At 43.5% G+C, this 18613-nt stretch overlaps 1 protein-coding gene across 5 annotated transcripts in view; it reads left to right on the top strand.

Annotated features, from left to right (window-relative positions):
• TTLL10 (tubulin tyrosine ligase like 10) overlaps positions 1-18613 on the top strand; it is a 165165-nt gene that overhangs the window by 110029 nt on the left and 36523 nt on the right. For 4 of the 5 annotated variants that reach the window (XM_075121039.1, XM_075121040.1, XM_048825116.2 and 1 more), the window contains one exon: positions 9186-9868. In XM_075121039.1, the coding sequence (XP_074977140.1) occupies positions 9295-9868 (574 nt within the window). In that variant the 5' untranslated portion in view covers positions 9186-9294. Of the gene's footprint in view, positions 1-307; positions 1276-9185; positions 9869-18613 lie in introns of those variants that run through there. The other variant, XM_048825117.2, reaches the window with a different exon arrangement.

Genomic DNA, 18613 nt, shown 5'->3' on the forward strand with positions numbered 1-18613 from the left:
ACACTTACCATCAGGCACTCCATCTAGGAACTTTGATTCCTTTGGACTCAGAGGACTAAAAAGGTCAAATTCTGCACTTTCACCCCAAGCAATTCTACTGACCAGACATTGGCTGGTACGACACATTTCTCAGAGGGACACAAGAGAGGAGTGGAGCAACAAAAGTAGCCAGCAAGAAGTTGTTTAAAGTTCCTAAATGTTTTTCAAAATGTTTAAATGTAGGTGAAAGTGACATTTTTCATTTTAAAAAAAATTAAAAGAAAAATTTCCAGCCATCTCCAAAGCTTCAATTCCGCATAATCCACATTACATCTGAAACATCTACATAGATCCTGTGGATTTGGTGAGGCCATAAAACTAGCAACGCGTGAACCTTTTTTGTCCAGAAGTTATAAGCGTCCAACAGTTCAGGTGATTTTGCCGGACCTAATCCAGCATATCCTAACTTCTTAGAGCTGCAAAGCTGGGCTGGAAATCTCATGGGATTCCTGCTATTTCCAATTTCCAGTCAAGCTGGAAATACCATGAAAAAAAGACATCTTGGTAGTATTTTGGCACTTCCTATTCCAATTGCAAGTGCCATCCTGAAATGCAGAGGCCACACAAATCAGAAACAATGGAGGAGAAAAAAATACCGAAACTGCCAAAAGGTCCAGTTCAGGTTTGGTTTCCAAAATGGGCGGAGATTCTAGGGCATGGCATTGAGGCCCATAGCTGGGCATTATAGTTTTATCCACATTAAGAACATAAGAACGGCCCTACTGGGTCAGACCAATGGTCCACCTAGCCCAGTATCCTGTCTCCTGACAGTGGCCAATGCCAGGTGCCGCAGAGGGAATGAACAGACCAGGGAATCATCAAGTGATCCATCCCCTGTCACCCATTCCCAGCTCCTGGCAGACAGAAGAACAATATAAGTTGGTGTGCCTACCCCTAGACAAATCTGAATTATTGTGCAAAGCTGTCTCTTGCTGCATCTTCTCTCACCAAAGCGACTCTCCTGTCCTCCTGCTGGATAAAAAGGGAGGTTCCTTTGTCATTTTGCTCACCTACTGCCTTGCTCCCCGGCTCCAGAGTACGAATCCCCGCTCTTCCTGGATTGCTGCGGACTGATTCGGCAGGTGGTGCATGACTTAAAATCGGAATTTGGCTTTTGCATGGGTCCAGGAAACCAGGCGTATCAGTATGACACACTCCCCATCACTCTGCCCAGTGAGGAGCACATGAAGCCGGGAGACCTCATCTTCATTTCAGGAACGTACTTCGACACAGAACGTAATGTCAACAAAGATATCTATCCGTCCACCCATCCCCTTTGTACCTCCTCTATTTATCCATCCATCCATCCTCATATGTACTTCCACCCCCTTCATATCCGTTCATCCATCCGTACCCATACATACCATCCTCATATGTACCCCCCCATGCGTATCCCCCATCCAGCTGACCTCAGAGAGAAGTATACAAGATTGTTAGAGTAGCTATGAGCCACCACACAAGGCTAGACACACACACACAAGGCTGTGAACTTGGGGATTTGAATGATCCCGGTTAAATGAAGTAATAACCCTCCCACATTTTTACACCTTTCTGGAATTAAACTTAAAATGAACACTTTGTGAATTCTGAAGATGTGGTTTGGGCTGGTTTTGGTCATTCTTGTGACTATCTTTGCAATTCCTGATGGAACTAGACCAGAAAGGTGCTTTTTTTGTGTGGAGATTTTCAGCCATATCTTTCCAAATTTGCAGTGCAATTGTGAGAATTTCACAAAAAGTTGTCAGTTGAAGTTGTTATTACTGGACAGCTGTTTGGTGGCCTGTATGCCATGAGTTTTCTGAGCCTGTTGGACAGGTTTTCACATCACAGACAGCCCCAATCCATTTGGCTTTCCTCCTGGGAGTTCTTTGGGGCGGGGGGGCAGTCTCTGAGGAGGGATGAATGACTGAATAGACATGGAGACTAAACTGTCCTCTCAGCAGCAAAGGTAGTCTTTTCTGGTCAGGGCAAGACACACTGACTGAACAGTGACACCGTCTGTCAGGGCCAGTTCTATGGATAGACAGTCTCCAGGGCCGTCAGCCCAGCACCTCCCCAAATGCCATTTTAAAGGCAACTTTGGAAAATGCGGGAGTCACTTCCTTGTCATTGCAGGAAGGTGGCAATTCCATGACATTGTCCACGTGGAGATCTGGCTGGGGGCCGGTGAGCGCAGCCTTGGGGCCAGGTGGAAAAGGGGCAGACTGCAGATCTTTGATTCCTACCGGTTTGTCTCTCCCTCCTACGGAGACATGGAATATCACTTCAAGTCCATTGAAACTTGGCTCCTAGGCACCTGTGTCAGGCAAGCATCACTGGCTTTCTTAATCTATACAAAAAGAAAAGGAGGACTTGTGGCACCTTAGAGACTAACACATTTATTTGAGCATGAGCTTTCGTGAGCTACAGCTCACTCCACTGCATGCATCCGATGAAGTGAGTTGTACCTCACGAAAGCTTATGTTCAAATAAATTTGTTAGTCTCTAAGGTGCCACAAGTCCTCCTTTTCTTTTTGCAGATACAGACTAACACGGCTGCTACTCTGAAACCTGAAATTAATCTATACAGTACACATCAGCCTGGGATGCCTGAGGCTGGCAATCTCAGGATCAAAGCGTGTCCTGAGACATTTCCCATGTCACTTGCCAGAGGTTTTGGTGTAATTCTGTTCTTAAACGTGACAGGAGAAAAGGGCCCCTTCCTATCCCAGGGCCCTGCTTCCTGGGCCAATTTCTTTCTTACGCTGCAACCCCTTTATTCCACTCTAGCATTGCAAAGGGGTAATAAAGAATCCAACCCCTGGGAGATCATTGTGTGGCTGAGAGCTTCCAGAACATCACTGCCCTGCTCCCCCTCAAAGCACCCGGGGATGGGTCATGCCAGAGGAAGGAGAAAGAGGGAGGGAGGAGCTGGCTGCTCACTGGCTTTTCTTGGCTGGCATACCAGCACCTAGGGGAGTGTGACAAACCGGTGTAGCTTAGAGCAGCCTTGAGGCTACTTGGAGGCAGTCTGGGGAAGGGATTGTCTCATTTAGAATCAGGATACACAGCCTGGCCCCTCCTTTCCACCAGAACATTGTTCCCTAGAGGCCCCAGAAAACCCCAAGAAACTGTTAGTTCTGGCCAGTGCCCTGAGGACTTCCTAGCCCAGTCTTTCTCCTGGTTGGCCATGCAGTGAAGCTATAGGGCCCCATTCACAACCAGCACAAGTGGGCACAATACCATCGACTTTCCCCTTTGCACTCCAGTGAACTTGCCCTCAGTGTTAAACTGGTGACATGACATTCACCTTTATGGCAGCAGAGAGGTTATAAACACAGGTTCCTTCAATCCAGGATCAAGCCAGCTCTGACCAAACACTAGATCAGAAAGGACTCATACAGTATGGCCGGGCCAGTAGATTTAGTTTTTGTATAAAAGCTTCTTCCCATCCTCCCCCATCACCAAACACATTCCTGTCTCTAAGTCTCTCCCTCAAGTCTTTTTGTGCTAGCCAGGGGTTTCCTTAGCTTCCCACCAAGTGTGGAATTTGGCTCCAACCTAGTAGCAGAGGTGCACGTGCTACCTCGGTTAGTTAACTCATTGCAGTCTATCCTGGAGGCCAACTTGTGACTGCAGTTCTGTGGAATTCAGATTGGGGGCCAGTGCTTTTTGATCACGTTCATCAGTCGGGGTTTGGTGCTATGCTATAAGCAGCATTTGCTAAACCAAAAAGCTATTGTTCCTGTTCAGCTGGTATCTGCTGTGTAATTTTGCAAAACCACCAAGAGATATTGCATTGGCCCCTTTCTGACGTCTCACCCTGCAGTATCTTGTGCTTTATCTGGGGATTCAAATTCAAAGGTGTTATTATGACTTCAAAGAACTTGGTTGCTATCGAAAGATGCAACTTAGCTGTTGCTGCATAAATAGGCCATAAATTATGACTTGAAATTCAACGGAAATTCATTCAGAAATGCCAGCGAACCTCATGACCACCACCACATATTGAATCCTAGCCCAGAATGTTTCAAAGTGCAGTTAGAAGAGCAGGGTTGGAGGCTTTTGTTATTTTTAATCCTAATTTCCTGTGGGAGACGAGTACCTTATGATGATTTTTTAAAAAATGTAAATGCTTAATTTTTCTCCAAGAGCCATTTAATTTCTACCAATCGTTCATTTCACCAGTGTTTCATTGCATTTTGCAAAGTCACTAATTCTGGTCTTCAATGATTGCAACCAAGAGAAATGAACTACCTGCTTCTGCTTGGACAACAATAGAGTATAATAGCCTCAGATGGGGTCAACTGGTGAAGCACCATTGACTCTAGTGGAGGTATGCAGATTTATAGCTGCTGAGGACCCAGTCCCCTTGATATAAATATTATCCTTGGGATTTTATTTGCCTTGCTGAGGCAAAACTCCCCTGTGCCATTGCAAAGGAAAAGCCACTGTTATCGTTCATCTATACGTACAGGTAGAACTTCTAACTTCCAAAACGCTCTCCAGATCAGATCCTTGAATAGGTCCAAGGAGCACCTAGTGCAGGTTAGAAGGGTGTGCGCGTAAACCTGATGTAAAGCTCACTTTTGCACTTCCCCAGCCCTAGGGCTGCCACATGCCAGGCCAACCCCCCAGCATGTTCGAGCAGCCTGAAGAAGGCTGTAAATGACATCAGCTGACAATGCCCCTGAGTGACCAAAAGAGCAGCCTTGGATCAGCAAATTGGAGGGAAGCCCTGGCTACTTCCCTTTTACGTTGGCCATGCCCCTTCGCTAGCTGCAGGGATTGAGGCAGTCTAGTCCCCACTACACTGGCTGTAAACTACTGGAGGATTCCCCTAAATTGGGGTGATTCTACAGAGCTCAGTTACACCAGCTCCGTGGCTAGGTTCCACAGGCACTAAGGCATAAAACGCCCACCCTGCACCCAACAATCTGAGCCTCCTGGTTCTTTGACCTATTATTTGCACAGAAAGAAAGAACCAGCCATGAGCCAAAGAACCACCAATGACCTCCACTATACACTATACACACTATACACCAATGACCTCCACTATACCCCCAATATTTTAGTGCTATACATTATTCTACTAAATTTGTGGATAAACATTTTGGGACAGATGACTCTACGGTGATCCAAAGGGCCTGCATATACACATATGCACAGGCAAGTCTAATGACTGCCTACACAAGCAGATACTGAGCATACAGTTACATAATCTGAATGTGCCTATGTCAGTCGTTGGCCTGGGCGGTGACTGTTTTGAACTGTACCTACTGCAACATACTGAAAGGTATCACCATAGAGATGTTAACAAAGTCAGGAGAGATGGAGCACTGAGCAATGAGATCAGTGACTGCACTTGAAGGACAGGTACACCGTGATCAAAATTCATATTGGCAGCCACTCTGAGTCGAATTTTATCAGGTGACGAGCGAGTGGTTGTGCAGGGGGAAGGAAACAAAATTAGCTTTTACTGTTTGCTTCTGAGTGACATTGAAAGTGGGTGTAGTGTCTGGCAGCACAGGTGAAGCCTGACCTTTCGAAGACTTGAAGAGGACCATGGACGACTGAGTTGAAACAAGCCAGGCAACAGGCGTTCCAGCCACCAAATTGGTTTCCCTATCTCTCTGCTACACGCGCTCACTCTGGTGCACACGTGTGCGCCCACTCAAACAGCAGCCCTCTTTATCACTGCAGAGCTTTATCTAAAAACACACCCCTTTGTAGAAGTCGCTCTGCATGTTAATGCTGGAACCCCTTCCACAATTAGCAACAGTCGCTAGGCAGCTGTTGCTAGGAGACCAGCCCTTGTTTATAGTGCTGAGGGTTTTCTGAACCTGCCGGAGGACTCCTTTGGAACCTGGTGTATATAAAGCAGAGGCAGGTTCGGTTTCAGAGCCATCACTTGCTGCTGTGAAGCTATCCTTCTCCACTCAGTGAGATAAGCAGTCCACACTCTACAGCCGTGTGGGTCTGCTGCTCCATAACGCGATGGTTTGGTTTCTTTAGAAGCTCTCTTAATGGCCCTGCTAGAAGCCAAGTTTTCTAAGCAGAAGGAAGGACAGGGGACAGTGAAAGCTTTGCTACGGCATTTAGTGTCTGCTGAGCAAAGGTTAGAATTTCCATTTCTTTACTTCACTTTTTTCTTTGAAAGAAACAAAACAAAGCAGAAGTTCTGGTTGGAGCAATTCTAAAGTCAAGGTGGAGATAAAGATACTGACTTACATCAGCTATACATGTGATCCAATGGCAGAGTAATAGTGTCAAACTATGAACCTAGTAGAAACTATCGTCATTATTAGTTTCTACTAGGTTCATAGTTATTTTAATGTTCAGAATGAATGTCTAAGAACGGATCTAAAACACACTGTGGCAAAGTCCTTCTGTGCCCATTCTCTGGGCTGAGTCAAAGCTCACAAGCTTAGCAGCCTGCTTTCACAAGCTAGCCTTCCTCACCTCCTGTCTTAAAGACTGCTGGGGAGTGTTACAAGCTGCTGTGCATCACACCCCACATGGGGATGAAGTGATCTTTAAATGTATAGTTTGTAAAGTGCTGCGAAGTCCTTTGGGATGAAAGGCATTAAATAAATGCTGGCTGGAGTATTATGGCAACATCACCTTTTCCTTATGGTGAACGTTCATTGTACCCCAAGTCCCCTTTATACCCCTTGATATGTAAATGTAATTTTGCCTATTTTACAGCCTCAGTCTTTACACTACCAGAGTGGTAGTCATGGAAGAGTGGGACTTTTAGGGTAAATATTCAAAGGGAAGCAAGGGGATTTGCTCAAGTGATTCCTCAGATCCCTTGGGACACTTGTGAAGACCATTTCTCTCCCAGAAGGCTATGCCAGTGACGGAAGTTAAATCCTGTGCATAATGCTGAGAAGAGAACATACCACCCAGTTTCTCTCTCTCCATCCAAAATTTCATGAAATTAGGATGCACTTTAGACTAGAGACAGGCTCAAGGCCTAAAATCTGAGTTCTGATTTTGAACACCACACAACAGTGATGTTTCAGACCTGGGGTTTTGGTTCAAACCCGCTACTGAATAGCCACTCGTGAAATAATAATAATAAAATATCTATTGTTTAGACAGCACATTTCCATCCTGAGATCTAATAGCTTTTGGCAAACGTTAGTGAGCGTTATTAGGAGAACTGGTCAGAACATTTTCAGCTAAAGAGTTTTCCATTGGAAACCATAATTTTGTTTCAGAGTAACAGCCGCGTTAGTCTGTATTCGCAAAAAGAAAAGGAATACTTGTGGCACCTTAGAGACTAACCAATTTATTTGAGCATAAGCTTTTGTGAGCTACAGCTCACTTCATCGGATGCATACTGTGGAAACTGCAGAAGACATTATATACACAGAGACCATGAAACAATACCTCCTCCCACCCCACTCTCCTGCTGGTAATAGCTTATCTAAAGTGATCACTCTCCTTACAATGTGTATGATAATCAAGTTGGGCCATTTCCAGCACAAATCCAGGTTTTCTCACCCTCCGTGCCCGCCTGCCCCCCCCCCCCAAACTCACTCTCCTGCTGGTAATAGCCCATCCAAAGTGACCACTCTCTTTACAATGTGTATGAAAATCAAGGTGGGCCATTTCCAGCACAAATCCAGGTTTTCTCACCCCCCGCCCCAAACCACACACACACAAACTCACTCTCCTGCTGGTAATAGCTTATCCAAAGTGACCACTCTCCCTACAATGTGCATTTGTACAATGTACAAGTTTGTGTGTGTGTGGTTTGGGGGGGGGGTGAGAAAACCTGGATTTGTGCTGGAAATGGCCCACCTTGATTATCATACACATTGTAAAGAGAGTGGTCACTTTGGATGGGCTATTACCAGCAGGAGAGTGAGTTTGTGTGTGTGTGTGGGGGGGGGGGGCCGAGGGTGAGAAAACCTGGATTTGTGCTGGAAATAGCCCAACTTGATTATCATACACATTGTAAGGAGAGTGATCACTTTAGATAAGCTATTACCAGCAGGAGAGTGGGGTGGGAGGAGGTATTGTTTCATGGTCTCTGTGTATATAATGTCTTCTGCAGTTTCCACAGTATGCATCCGATGAAGTGAGCTGTAGCTCACGAAAGCTTATGCTCAAATAAATTGGTTAGTCTCTAAAGTGCCACAAGTCCTCCTTTTCTTTTTGCATAATTTTGTTGATATTGAAACATTTTGCAGGAACATGTTGAGTTCAACAAAATTTTGTTTTGAAAAAAAAAATGGAAATGAAGCATTTTGAGGATGTGGAAATGGAATGTTTTGACATTGTTGACATGGTGTGTTTCAGTTTTCCATTCTGACATGACCTTTTGTTTCCATATTTTTAAAGTTGAAATTGGAGTGAACCAGCCTGATTTTATCAACATGAAAGGTTTTGATTGACCCCAAGTGAATTTTCTTTTACATTTTATTTCACTTGAGATTTCAAAAAGGTTTGTTTTCATTCCAATTCAACGAGAAAACAAATATCAAAATAATAGAATTTCCCATGAAGCAAAAATTCTGGTTCCTGCCCAGCTCTGATTGTTATCCCCCATTTATAAAGGGGAGAATGAGGCATAACAAGGCACTGTGATGTGACCAAGAACACCCAGTGAATCAGCGGCAGTGACTTAACATTCACCTGCTTCTCCCGCCCACTCACTCCAATAAATCACAGCTTTCCTTTAAGAAGGAACAAGTTTTAGGTAGGTCTGTTTTGATGCCTTATTAACTCGGCATTGTCTTTCAACCTATGTTATGTCTAGCTCAATGGGAGCACATAACACAATACACTTCTCTAATTTCCCATTGGTCCTGCCTCTACAATAGAGATTACACAGTATATTTAGCCGTGACATTTATAGGTTTCCTGGAGGAATTGTTTAACATTTGCTTATCTTCGACTATCTGTTACCCTAGCTTGGAAAGCCTATTTCCACACCCTCCCCCCTTGCTCTAATCAGTGTTTCAGTTCCTCAAGCCTTGTGAATTAAGCATCCTCTTCTTAAACAAACGCTTTGCTTGCTGCTTTTACTCAAAACCATTCCTTCTCAAAGATTGGTTACAAGCCTGTCTCACTAAGGTTATTCTCCCACCTACTGCCTGAAGAATATTTGGTGTCAGTGCTCTAACGAAAGGTCTCGTTTGTTGTCTTCATAGCCACTGCCCAGAACACAAGTGGGCTTCGGTTAGAGAGCTTCCCGGCAAGAAGTCTGTCTTCTATCCTGAGACTGTACAACAGGAGCCTGCTGACGATGATGGAGATGGCATGGAAAAGGAAGGCAAGATGCAACTGAAAAATGAAGAGACAGCTCCCAGATCCCAAGGCATGGCTCAGGACATAATGAGCAGGACCAGATTGAGGGAGACCACCCATATAATTGCTGTGGATTTACAGGGCATCCCAAGAACTGGGTCTAATGTTACCAGAGAGGATGAAATAGAAAGGGGATTAGATACAGAAGCTAGTGAAAACAGGGGACAGTCAGCAGCGAGCAGGCTGCTGGAGACTAATCTTACTAAACCGGACTTGGAAAGCAGTAACTGTGCACTCCCGGATGGAAATTTGGGTCAGAATAAAGGTTCTGAGGAAGCCCAAGAACCAAAGACAGCAACAAAAGTCACATCTAAGGCCAGCCAAGAAAACAATAGGAAGGAGAACAGTATAGATCTCAAGCCTTCCCAGATCATCCATGATTCTGGTGTAATTGCTGAAAATGCCCCTTCAAACTCCAAATTAAATTCCAAGGGGACATTAGCAACTAGCAAGAGGAAAAAGGTAACCAAGTCAATGACAAAAGAAGGAGATAAGCAGCTGGTTGGATCCTCATCAGCGGATACAGGTGAATCTTGGAGCCTTGACTCTTAAATGTCAATATCTAGTCATCAGGTCACATCCTCAGTTGGCATAAATACCAATGGAGTTACAGCAATTTACATCAGCTAAAGATCTGACCCATAACCTTGAATACAGTTGTATACAACTTGTATGCAAGGTTGTATACAGTTGGTTGCAACTGTATTGTACACAATTGCAACCTCCTATTAACACTGAAAAGATGGGCATGGGCCTTGCCTCTGAAACAAATCAAGTTAGAATTTACTGTCACTGGCAAACATCTAGTGACACTGAAATAATTTAAATTAAGCTTTTAAGTGGCAAATTGGAAACACGGAGAGAAAAATAACCTCTCCATTAGCAGGAAATTTGGGTGAAGAAGAAATAAATCTCTTCATTAATAGGCAATTTGGCTGAAGTGCTACAACATTTTCAGTGATAAATACAGCAATCAGCTTATCTTCTGATGTTTCCATTGTTAAAAATCACATGGATGCACTGGTAGTAAAATGTATATTAGTTCATTTCAAAGGGAAACGTTAATAATGAGGTAATCTTCAGGAAGATTTTGATCTTTAAGAAAGATGGTTAGACAAGTTAGATGGAGTGAATGAGAATTTCAGGTAGGTTTCAGCTCGGGCTCCACAGGCAGGGCATTTAGATAACAATCTGTTAGACCACTCTTTCTATGACAGTAGAAAAAGCAGACACTATGTTGTCAACGGCTGAGGCTTTTTGTTTCTTCTGATAATAGATTTTCTAGAGTACAGAGTGGCGGCATTGTGTGTGTGTCAAGAGCAGAAGCTAAGATTCATTATGAGGTGCTTATGCATGGACCTCATCTTGATAGACACAGTTTTAGGTGCCTAGATACTTTTGAAAATCACACTAGGTGCTTAAATACCTTTAAAAACCTGGCCCTGAGTGATCACAGTTCCCAATGAACCAAATTCAGAGATGAGTCTAACGATGTCTCAGATGGAGTAATTTACTAGGCCCAATTACTCCATTTTAGGCTCCCTTAGTCTTCACTCCCACTTAACTGACAAGTATCTTTTAACCCCTCCTACACATCTCCTTTGACTCTGCCCCACTGACTCTGAATTTAAGTTACTATAACTCATAGGGTGAAGGGCCAAAAGAAGGGGTGCCTAGACTCACCGCTCAGTGTGTCAGCCAGTCAGCATTGTTCATTGCCAGGATGTCCCGAAGATGACACTTCAGTGGTGGTTCTTTCTGGGAAGGACAATATAATGTCCCCAGAGCAATCAGCGCCCTCCAGGTTGGAGATAGCCATTTGCTCTACCAAACCTATCTTTATTCCAGTGTTGCCCCTATTCTGGCATCCATGGTTCTATATCTTGGAGCTGACACAGAATCGTAGAATCATAGACGATTAGGGTAGGAAGACACCTCAGAAGGTCATCTAGTTCAACCCCCTGCTCAAAGCAGGACCAACCAACATGCATGTATCTGTCATAGGAGCTTGCCTGAATGCTCCTGGATCACTGTAGTCGTCTAATGGTTGGAGGAGGACGGAATGAACCATTACATTAGGGGCTTGATACAAAACCCATTGTCTTGATACAAAACCCAGGATTCGGTTTGTTCAAAGTGGGTAACTGCAGGCAAAGTATCATTTTAGATGCACAAATATAGGATTCTGCACGTGCAGATAGATGCCCATGAAGATTTGCAAGGCACAATTCAGAAGCCTCATTTGGTATTTTGGTTCCGGTGGGGTTGAATGGGGGAAAGCAAGACCTGAATTTGGCCCCTCTGCTGTGGATGGGGTTTTTAATTAATAACTTGGGTAGACTGGAGGATCTGTTTCATTATCCTCTCTTTAATAATTAGCGATCCAGAGATGCAAAATACACAAATAAATGAAAGGTAAAGGGACTTATGCTTAAACATCATGTGTCAAAAGATTCAAAGAGCAGGAAAGTTCATCTGTAATCTTTGTACGGAGACTTGGGGGATGGGACACTTTGATCTTCTTTCTCTGTGTAATTATGGAATCTCCCAGTATTAAACAGAGACAGGTACGTGTTCAGACTAATGGAAGAGTCTCCTTATCAACACTTCAATCGCTGCAGTTTATTTCATGAGTTCATGTCTCAGGATAAATGGGACTGTTTAAAATTGGTTAATTTCTTAGCAACCCTGGCAAGGAGGATAAAAGAGCAAACAGCTCTAGAGAGAGCAGAAGTGAATAACTGAATGTTAAAAATAGACCTATAAATATTTAGATCCCCATTTCAAAGTGTAACAGCAACAGTGCTATAAAACTGCAGAGAGAAGAGACCAGCCTTTGTGCTGGAAGCCATTGCTAACTAGCTGTGAAAACAGATGTGTCTTGCAATGAACATCTTTTCACACTCTTCATCCGCACTACTGACTAGCTTCCCATATCAATCCTGGTGATAATGCTTCCCCTCACCCTGCTCCTAACCCATACTACCAGTCATGCTCTGCACACCCATGCTGCTCAGGTAACGTTCCCCACATAGACTCACATCCGTGGTGAGGGGTATCATATAAATAAGAAAGAGAAGATGCAACAGACTTTCTGTGTGACCTTGGGCAAGTCCCTTTAACCTCTCTGGGCCTCAGTTCCCCATTGTAAAATGCCCTATCTCAGAGCGGTGTTGTGAGGATAAACACATTAAAGACTGTGAGGCTCTGATATGACAGCCAGATACAATTGTTTTATCCATCTCTCTCAGTTATTTACTTCTCTATTGACCACATTCCGCACCTCATGGCAGCCATTTTAGTCCTTCTCAGGTTTCTATACTTTTGGTCATATTTTCACACACCCATGTAAAAAAATCTTCCTTTCTCTATGTTATCCAGGGAGCATGAGACTTGTAAGAGAAAGATACAGCTCGGTCCGCATAGGCTATATTAACATAGTGCCATCAGGATGTGTTTGGCAACAAGGAGGAGATATAGCCAGACAGCCATTATATGCTCATGTCCTAGAATTTGGTATTTTTGGTATTATTAGCTGAAATAATAAGGGGCTGGGGAAAACATGTCCCCTTCCGTCCCTTCCTCCCCCTCCATTGTTTATATCTCTAGATATCCTGGATATCAGAGAGACTGGGTGCCAGAGATGACCTCATAGAATTAATTATTAGACTAAATTGAATTCCCTGGGGTAACAGTTTCTTCACTTCATTAAGGAGGAAGAAGATTCACATCTTAGGGGTGTCAACATTTAGAGAGAGTGTTCTGCAGTTGTTGTTGCAGTACTTTTGCATTATGTAGTGTTTTGTAATTGCGTATGTGTTTGTATTTTTGAAAAAACAAAATGCAAAAGAATTTTTTTAAAGGGAAGAACAAGACAACAGTTTTAGGCAGAAAGCCAGGAAACACACTCTGTACTGTTATTGTAGTCCCAATCATGGCCCAGGGTCCTATGGTGGCAGGGGCTGTATAAACAAGCAATACAAATAAGGGTAAATAAAAAAAAAAAGACAGTCCCTGCCCCCATACAGTTTACAATCAACTTCCTTTATATTGAGGAACTAACACACTTTGCTAAGTGGGCGAAGGTAGCAGGGAAACAGTAATAAAATAACCCTCAACACAATTTATTGTAGACTGCACTTGAATGTGTAGATGAAGTCTATGACAAGCACATTACAATGCATGTAAATACTTATAAAATATTTCAATGAGCAAAATCTTGGCCCCATAAAAGTCAATGTCAAACTGCCATTGGCTTCATTGGAGTTAGGATTTCACCTATGAACACAAATAAATTATAATGTGCCATAAACCATAAATATGGTAGACCAGGTAGCACAAGAGAACAGTCCAAATGGCTGACAGAGAATCTGGGGTCTCCGTAGTCTGCCTGCTTTGTTTTTCATTTTGGGGCCCAATCCTGCTTCCACTTAAGACAATGGGAGTTTTGCTTCTGGCTTCCAAAGGGGTGGAATTATGTGTGTCTGCTCCTTTGCCTTTGTGCTATCTAGGCCAGATCCTGCATGGGTGTCAATTGATATAACTTGGTTGGCTTCAGTGGAGCTCCTCTAATGTATCCCCGCTCAGGATCTGGTTCTCTCTGTATTTGATTTTCACGCTGCCCAATTCTCAGTTCTGTTTTTTTCATCACGTTTTTCCAGCGGATGTTTTTCTTCTTGTCCCTTCTGCTCCTTTGTTCATAGCAAAACATGAACCCCTGAGATCTAGTTGAACTTTCCAACCTACCATGACCAAGGGAATTTTAAATTTGGCCAAACGAGTTTGCCCATCCCCATTAATGATACATTTCAGGAAGTGCCAATTAAACAGAGTTTCATCCAACTCCCATTTATGTCAAATGGAATTTTTCCAATGAGAGTTGGATCAGAGCCAAAGACCGCAGCAATTCTAGCCTTGTCTGAAAGCACATGATCTTTGGCCTCGTGAATCATCAGAAATAACGTGAAGGGATACAGTGCAGCCAAACACCTCATGCTTTATGGTAAACAAAAGCAATGTCCGCTAAACCAGTACATGTTATTGGCTGAGAACCTCATATCTGTTTTGATTATTGGAAGCTTCATTAGTATAACTTTTTCACAAAATCATCTCTTTTTCCATTTAAAAAATGCTTGGTGATGCAATTCATTGATAATGATAAATCTTATTTGTGTAAAAGCTGTGTCATTCTTTAGCCACTGTTTGGAATATTGACAAGACGCTGATTATACTGTTATAAGTACCATCAGGAACTTTGTGATCAAATAACGCAGTGTGGGTTTATTGGTGGGTATCCAAGTTCCACTTGGTATTGCAAGAAGACAAAAAGGTATGGTCAGGGCCTCTTACCCAAAATAATTTTTGCACACATATTGATTTGTATTTATCTGTAGATTAGAACTGTGTAAATGTGACAAAAACTTCTGCGCGGATGTTTTCCCTTTTCATTTTGGGCCGTTTCATGACCCACGGAATCTCAAATGTCGCTCTGAACGTTCAGTGGAAAAAACTCTGCTAGAGATGTAATAGCCCGTCGGCACCCATAGATTATACCTCTTGCCCTGCTGACTTATTTCAACCAATGGGGTTGCAGCATGCAAATGAGACGAATAGGGGTGATGAAAGGGAAGCAAGAAGAAGGTGGTCGATGTCATAATACAACCGTTCAGCAGTGAGTGGAGCTGTGCTGGATAGACGCAGCAGTGGGAGAAGAGGGGCAAGGAGCTGTAACTGGATGTGACTTTCCCACCATTCCACAGTGGGCCATGAGTGGAGAAAAGGGTTAGGGAGACAAGGAGGAAGGGACGGGAGAGCCACCAAGACACAGAATGCTCACAGGGCAGAGAATCTGAAAGACATGGAGTCCATGTAACTTTCACGGGTATCAAATACATCAGAAAATCCTAGACTGGTGAGCAGCATCTTCCAGCAACATTGCAACTGGATTTTAACTGCTAGCAAATGACACAACTCCCCTGCCTCCTTCCCTCCCTTTCCCTTCCCATGCACACATACCAAGTGGTGAGTGGATGATGTAATGGCTCATTTTAACAGCCTGGTATGTGAGGCTAAGGTGCTTCGGCATATTATACAAACGGAGTCACAGTCCCACATGGAACAGAGCTGAAGGGCCAGAAGTATCAAGTCAGCATCACTAAACCCTGTTATGAAGCTAGATGGGAGCGTGTGGTGTAGTGGATAGAACAGGGGTGTGTAGATCAGGCCCTTTTGGGTTCTGTGCTTGGCTCTGCTCCTGACTCGCTATGTAACCTGGGATAAAACATCTCTCTGAACCTGTTTCCTTATCTGTGAAATGGGAATAATACTTCCCTACCTCACCCAGGAGGGTTGTGAGGTTTAATTAACTAATGCCTACAAAGTGATTGGAGCTCTTCAGATAAAAGGTGCAATAGAATGGCAGCATGTAATTAGGATAACCAAAAGTTTGCCATTAACAGCATGATTGGGAGCTAGAAGAAGTTCTGTTGTGAAATACAAGGGGTCGGAGGTGGGGGCGGACTGGAGAACTTTTGGCAGAAGGAGGCAACCCAGCAAGAAAAAAAGTGTCATAAAAATACCAAATCAGAGAGGAGAGCCTGGAGTATTTTTGAGAAGAATTTAGTGGGAATGGGTGCTTATGGGGGCTTATAAGAATATAAGAACAGCCATACTGGGTCAGAACAATGGTCTGCCTAGCCCAGCATCCAGTGCCGGTGCTTCAGAGGGAATGATCCATCCGCTGTCATCCACTCCAAGCTTCTGCCAATCAGAGGTTAGGGACACCCAGACCACGTGGTTGTATCCCTGACCATCTTGGCTAATAGCCATTGATGGACCTCTCCTGCATGAACTTATCTCAATCTTTTTTGAACCCCATTATATTTTCGGCCTTCACAACGTCCCCTGGCAACGAGTTCCATAGGTTGACTGCGTTGTGGTTTCTCTCTCTCTCTTCTGCCCAGTACAGTCTATTCTATCCATGGCGAAAGCATATTCCTTAGCGATCCTTCTGTAAACCGACACTGTAAACACAGAGGTAAAAATGTGGATAAATCTCAAAGAGTGAAATCCTGGCCCCATTGAAGTCAATAGCAAAACTCCCATTGGTTTCACCCGAACAGATTAGCATCGTCAGGGTATCAGATATCACAAGTTCTATTTTAATGTGATATTGTGTGATTGCAGCTGGAGTCACAGTAATTATCTGCCTTGTAAACACACGTAGTCCTTTCCCCCAGCACATCTCTGTATTAAGCTGTGAAACTCTTTAGGAAACACATATTCGTGGGTCCCCCACCTCCAATATGTTATACCCCTGGCAGTTAACCCACTTCTAAGTTTCTAGGTCATATCTGACTGATGTAGATAGTTGAGGGAATTATTCATAGGTAGATTATGTAATGTTGCATGCTGCAGAAAGGCTTTCAAGTGGCAGCTTTCAAATAATTGATCTGAGAGAATATCTTTGGATTTTTACTTTTTCATTCTTTATTCCAGCTTTTTGGATCTGATTTTCAAAGGCAATGAGCACACATGACTTCAACCGAAGCCAACAGAGTGGCAAATTCTCAGCCCCTCTGAAACTCACGCCTTTTATATTTTATGGCCTATGTTTTTATTTCACTGGAGGCAAGAAGAGAGCAGGGAGGATGAGTTGCACCCAGATTCTAGTTTAAGGATGAAGCAGGGGTCTCAACTTTTTAAAACTCAGTGAAAAGGAGTTTGGGTCTGAAGGGAGGGGCAGGGGGGCTGGAACAACTTGTATAGTGGGAGTCCTAAGAGCCATTGAGCCAAACTCTCAACCCTGTATATGATGGAAACCACTTCAACCCAGGGGGTGTGGCAGCACCCTCAGGACCCCTAGTTCCAACACCTGGGAGGGGGTAGCTAGCTGCAGTGAAGGCAGTAAGACCCTGATGCTCTTTAGACAGGGGAAATAAACAGAGGCTGGGTGTCCAGTCCAAGTTTTGGATAGAGATAGATGAAAGTCACTGGATAGGAGTGAAGACACACGAGTTCTGGGCAATTTCCACTCTGAATCCAGAGCCTAACTTCATAACTGGCCCCAAACTCTTCGGAAACCTCATTGCTCAACACCCCATAACTTTGGATAAGTCCAGATCCAGAGCTGAACTTTGCAGTTCAGGCAACTCTATTTTGATACATATGAAGTTCAGTCTGCATGGCCCATTCACTCCTTGGTCTTTTTGGCTGGGACAGCAGATAAGAGGGACAAACATAGTGGTGGCTTTTTGTGATGTGAACACCTGGGCACAGGGAATGGTACTGGACAGAGACCACCAACTCTTTTCACATATAATAGATCACCACTGGGAAAAGGCCTTTGGACAAGATTCACAGGCCTGGTCAAGATTCAAACCAGCCTCCCCAGGCATGAAAGGATCCGGATTCTAAGCCAATCAATTCCCTTGATTCAATTAATTGCTTCTCCTGCTAACCTGTTTTGGAGAGTGTGTTTATACAAGGTGAAGATTAAACAGCTAGAAATTGTCCACAAAAAAGTTGTTAGTTTGTAATCAAGTTGGTTGATTGCTTTTTTTGTTGAAAGTGACAATATGGTATGTGGCATTCGAGTGTTCTGTTTTGTTAGGGCTACATACAAATGCTGCATCATTTTAACTGTACTCGTATTGTTAAAGTAGTACAAACCTCCCCACAAGACATGGACACAGGTATATCAGTATAAATGTGCTTCCATTACGGTAGTTTATTTACATACTGGAAGGGAAATAAGCTATACTGGTATAAGTCACCTTTATCCCAGTATAACTGATTTCACTCTAGGGGTTGTACCAGAATAACTATAGTGGTTAAAAATCACACCCCTTTGGTGACGTATTTATACTGGTACCTGATCTGCATGCAGATCCAATTCTATTAGAGAACTGAAAATACGAAGACGAACCTTTCAGGGCTACTATCCACTTAACAACCCCTTCCCATCTTCTTCAGCCTAAATCAGAGTCACCGATAACATCACACTAACATTATGATCACTAAACCCAACTTTTAGATGTTATGGCTTCAGGGCATGATGCAGATGCACCATCGATTGCCTTAACAAAAAATGTCTGCAAGAAAAGTTTGCTTTGCTTCCCACCCTTCTTAACAATCAAAAGGCCCCCATACTTTTCAGGTAGGAGAGATGGAATACACATTTTTTGAGAGTATAATGTTACAAGCGCTGTGCAGATGAAACACCAAGGGCTTGATTCGCCATTGTGTTTCTTCCATAATACAGCTGAATAAT

The sequence above is a fragment of the Caretta caretta genome, chromosome 18 (genome assembly GCF_965140235.1).
Source record: "Caretta caretta isolate rCarCar2 chromosome 18, rCarCar1.hap1, whole genome shotgun sequence".
NCBI classification, from domain to species: Eukaryota; Metazoa; Chordata; order Testudines; family Cheloniidae; genus Caretta; species Caretta caretta.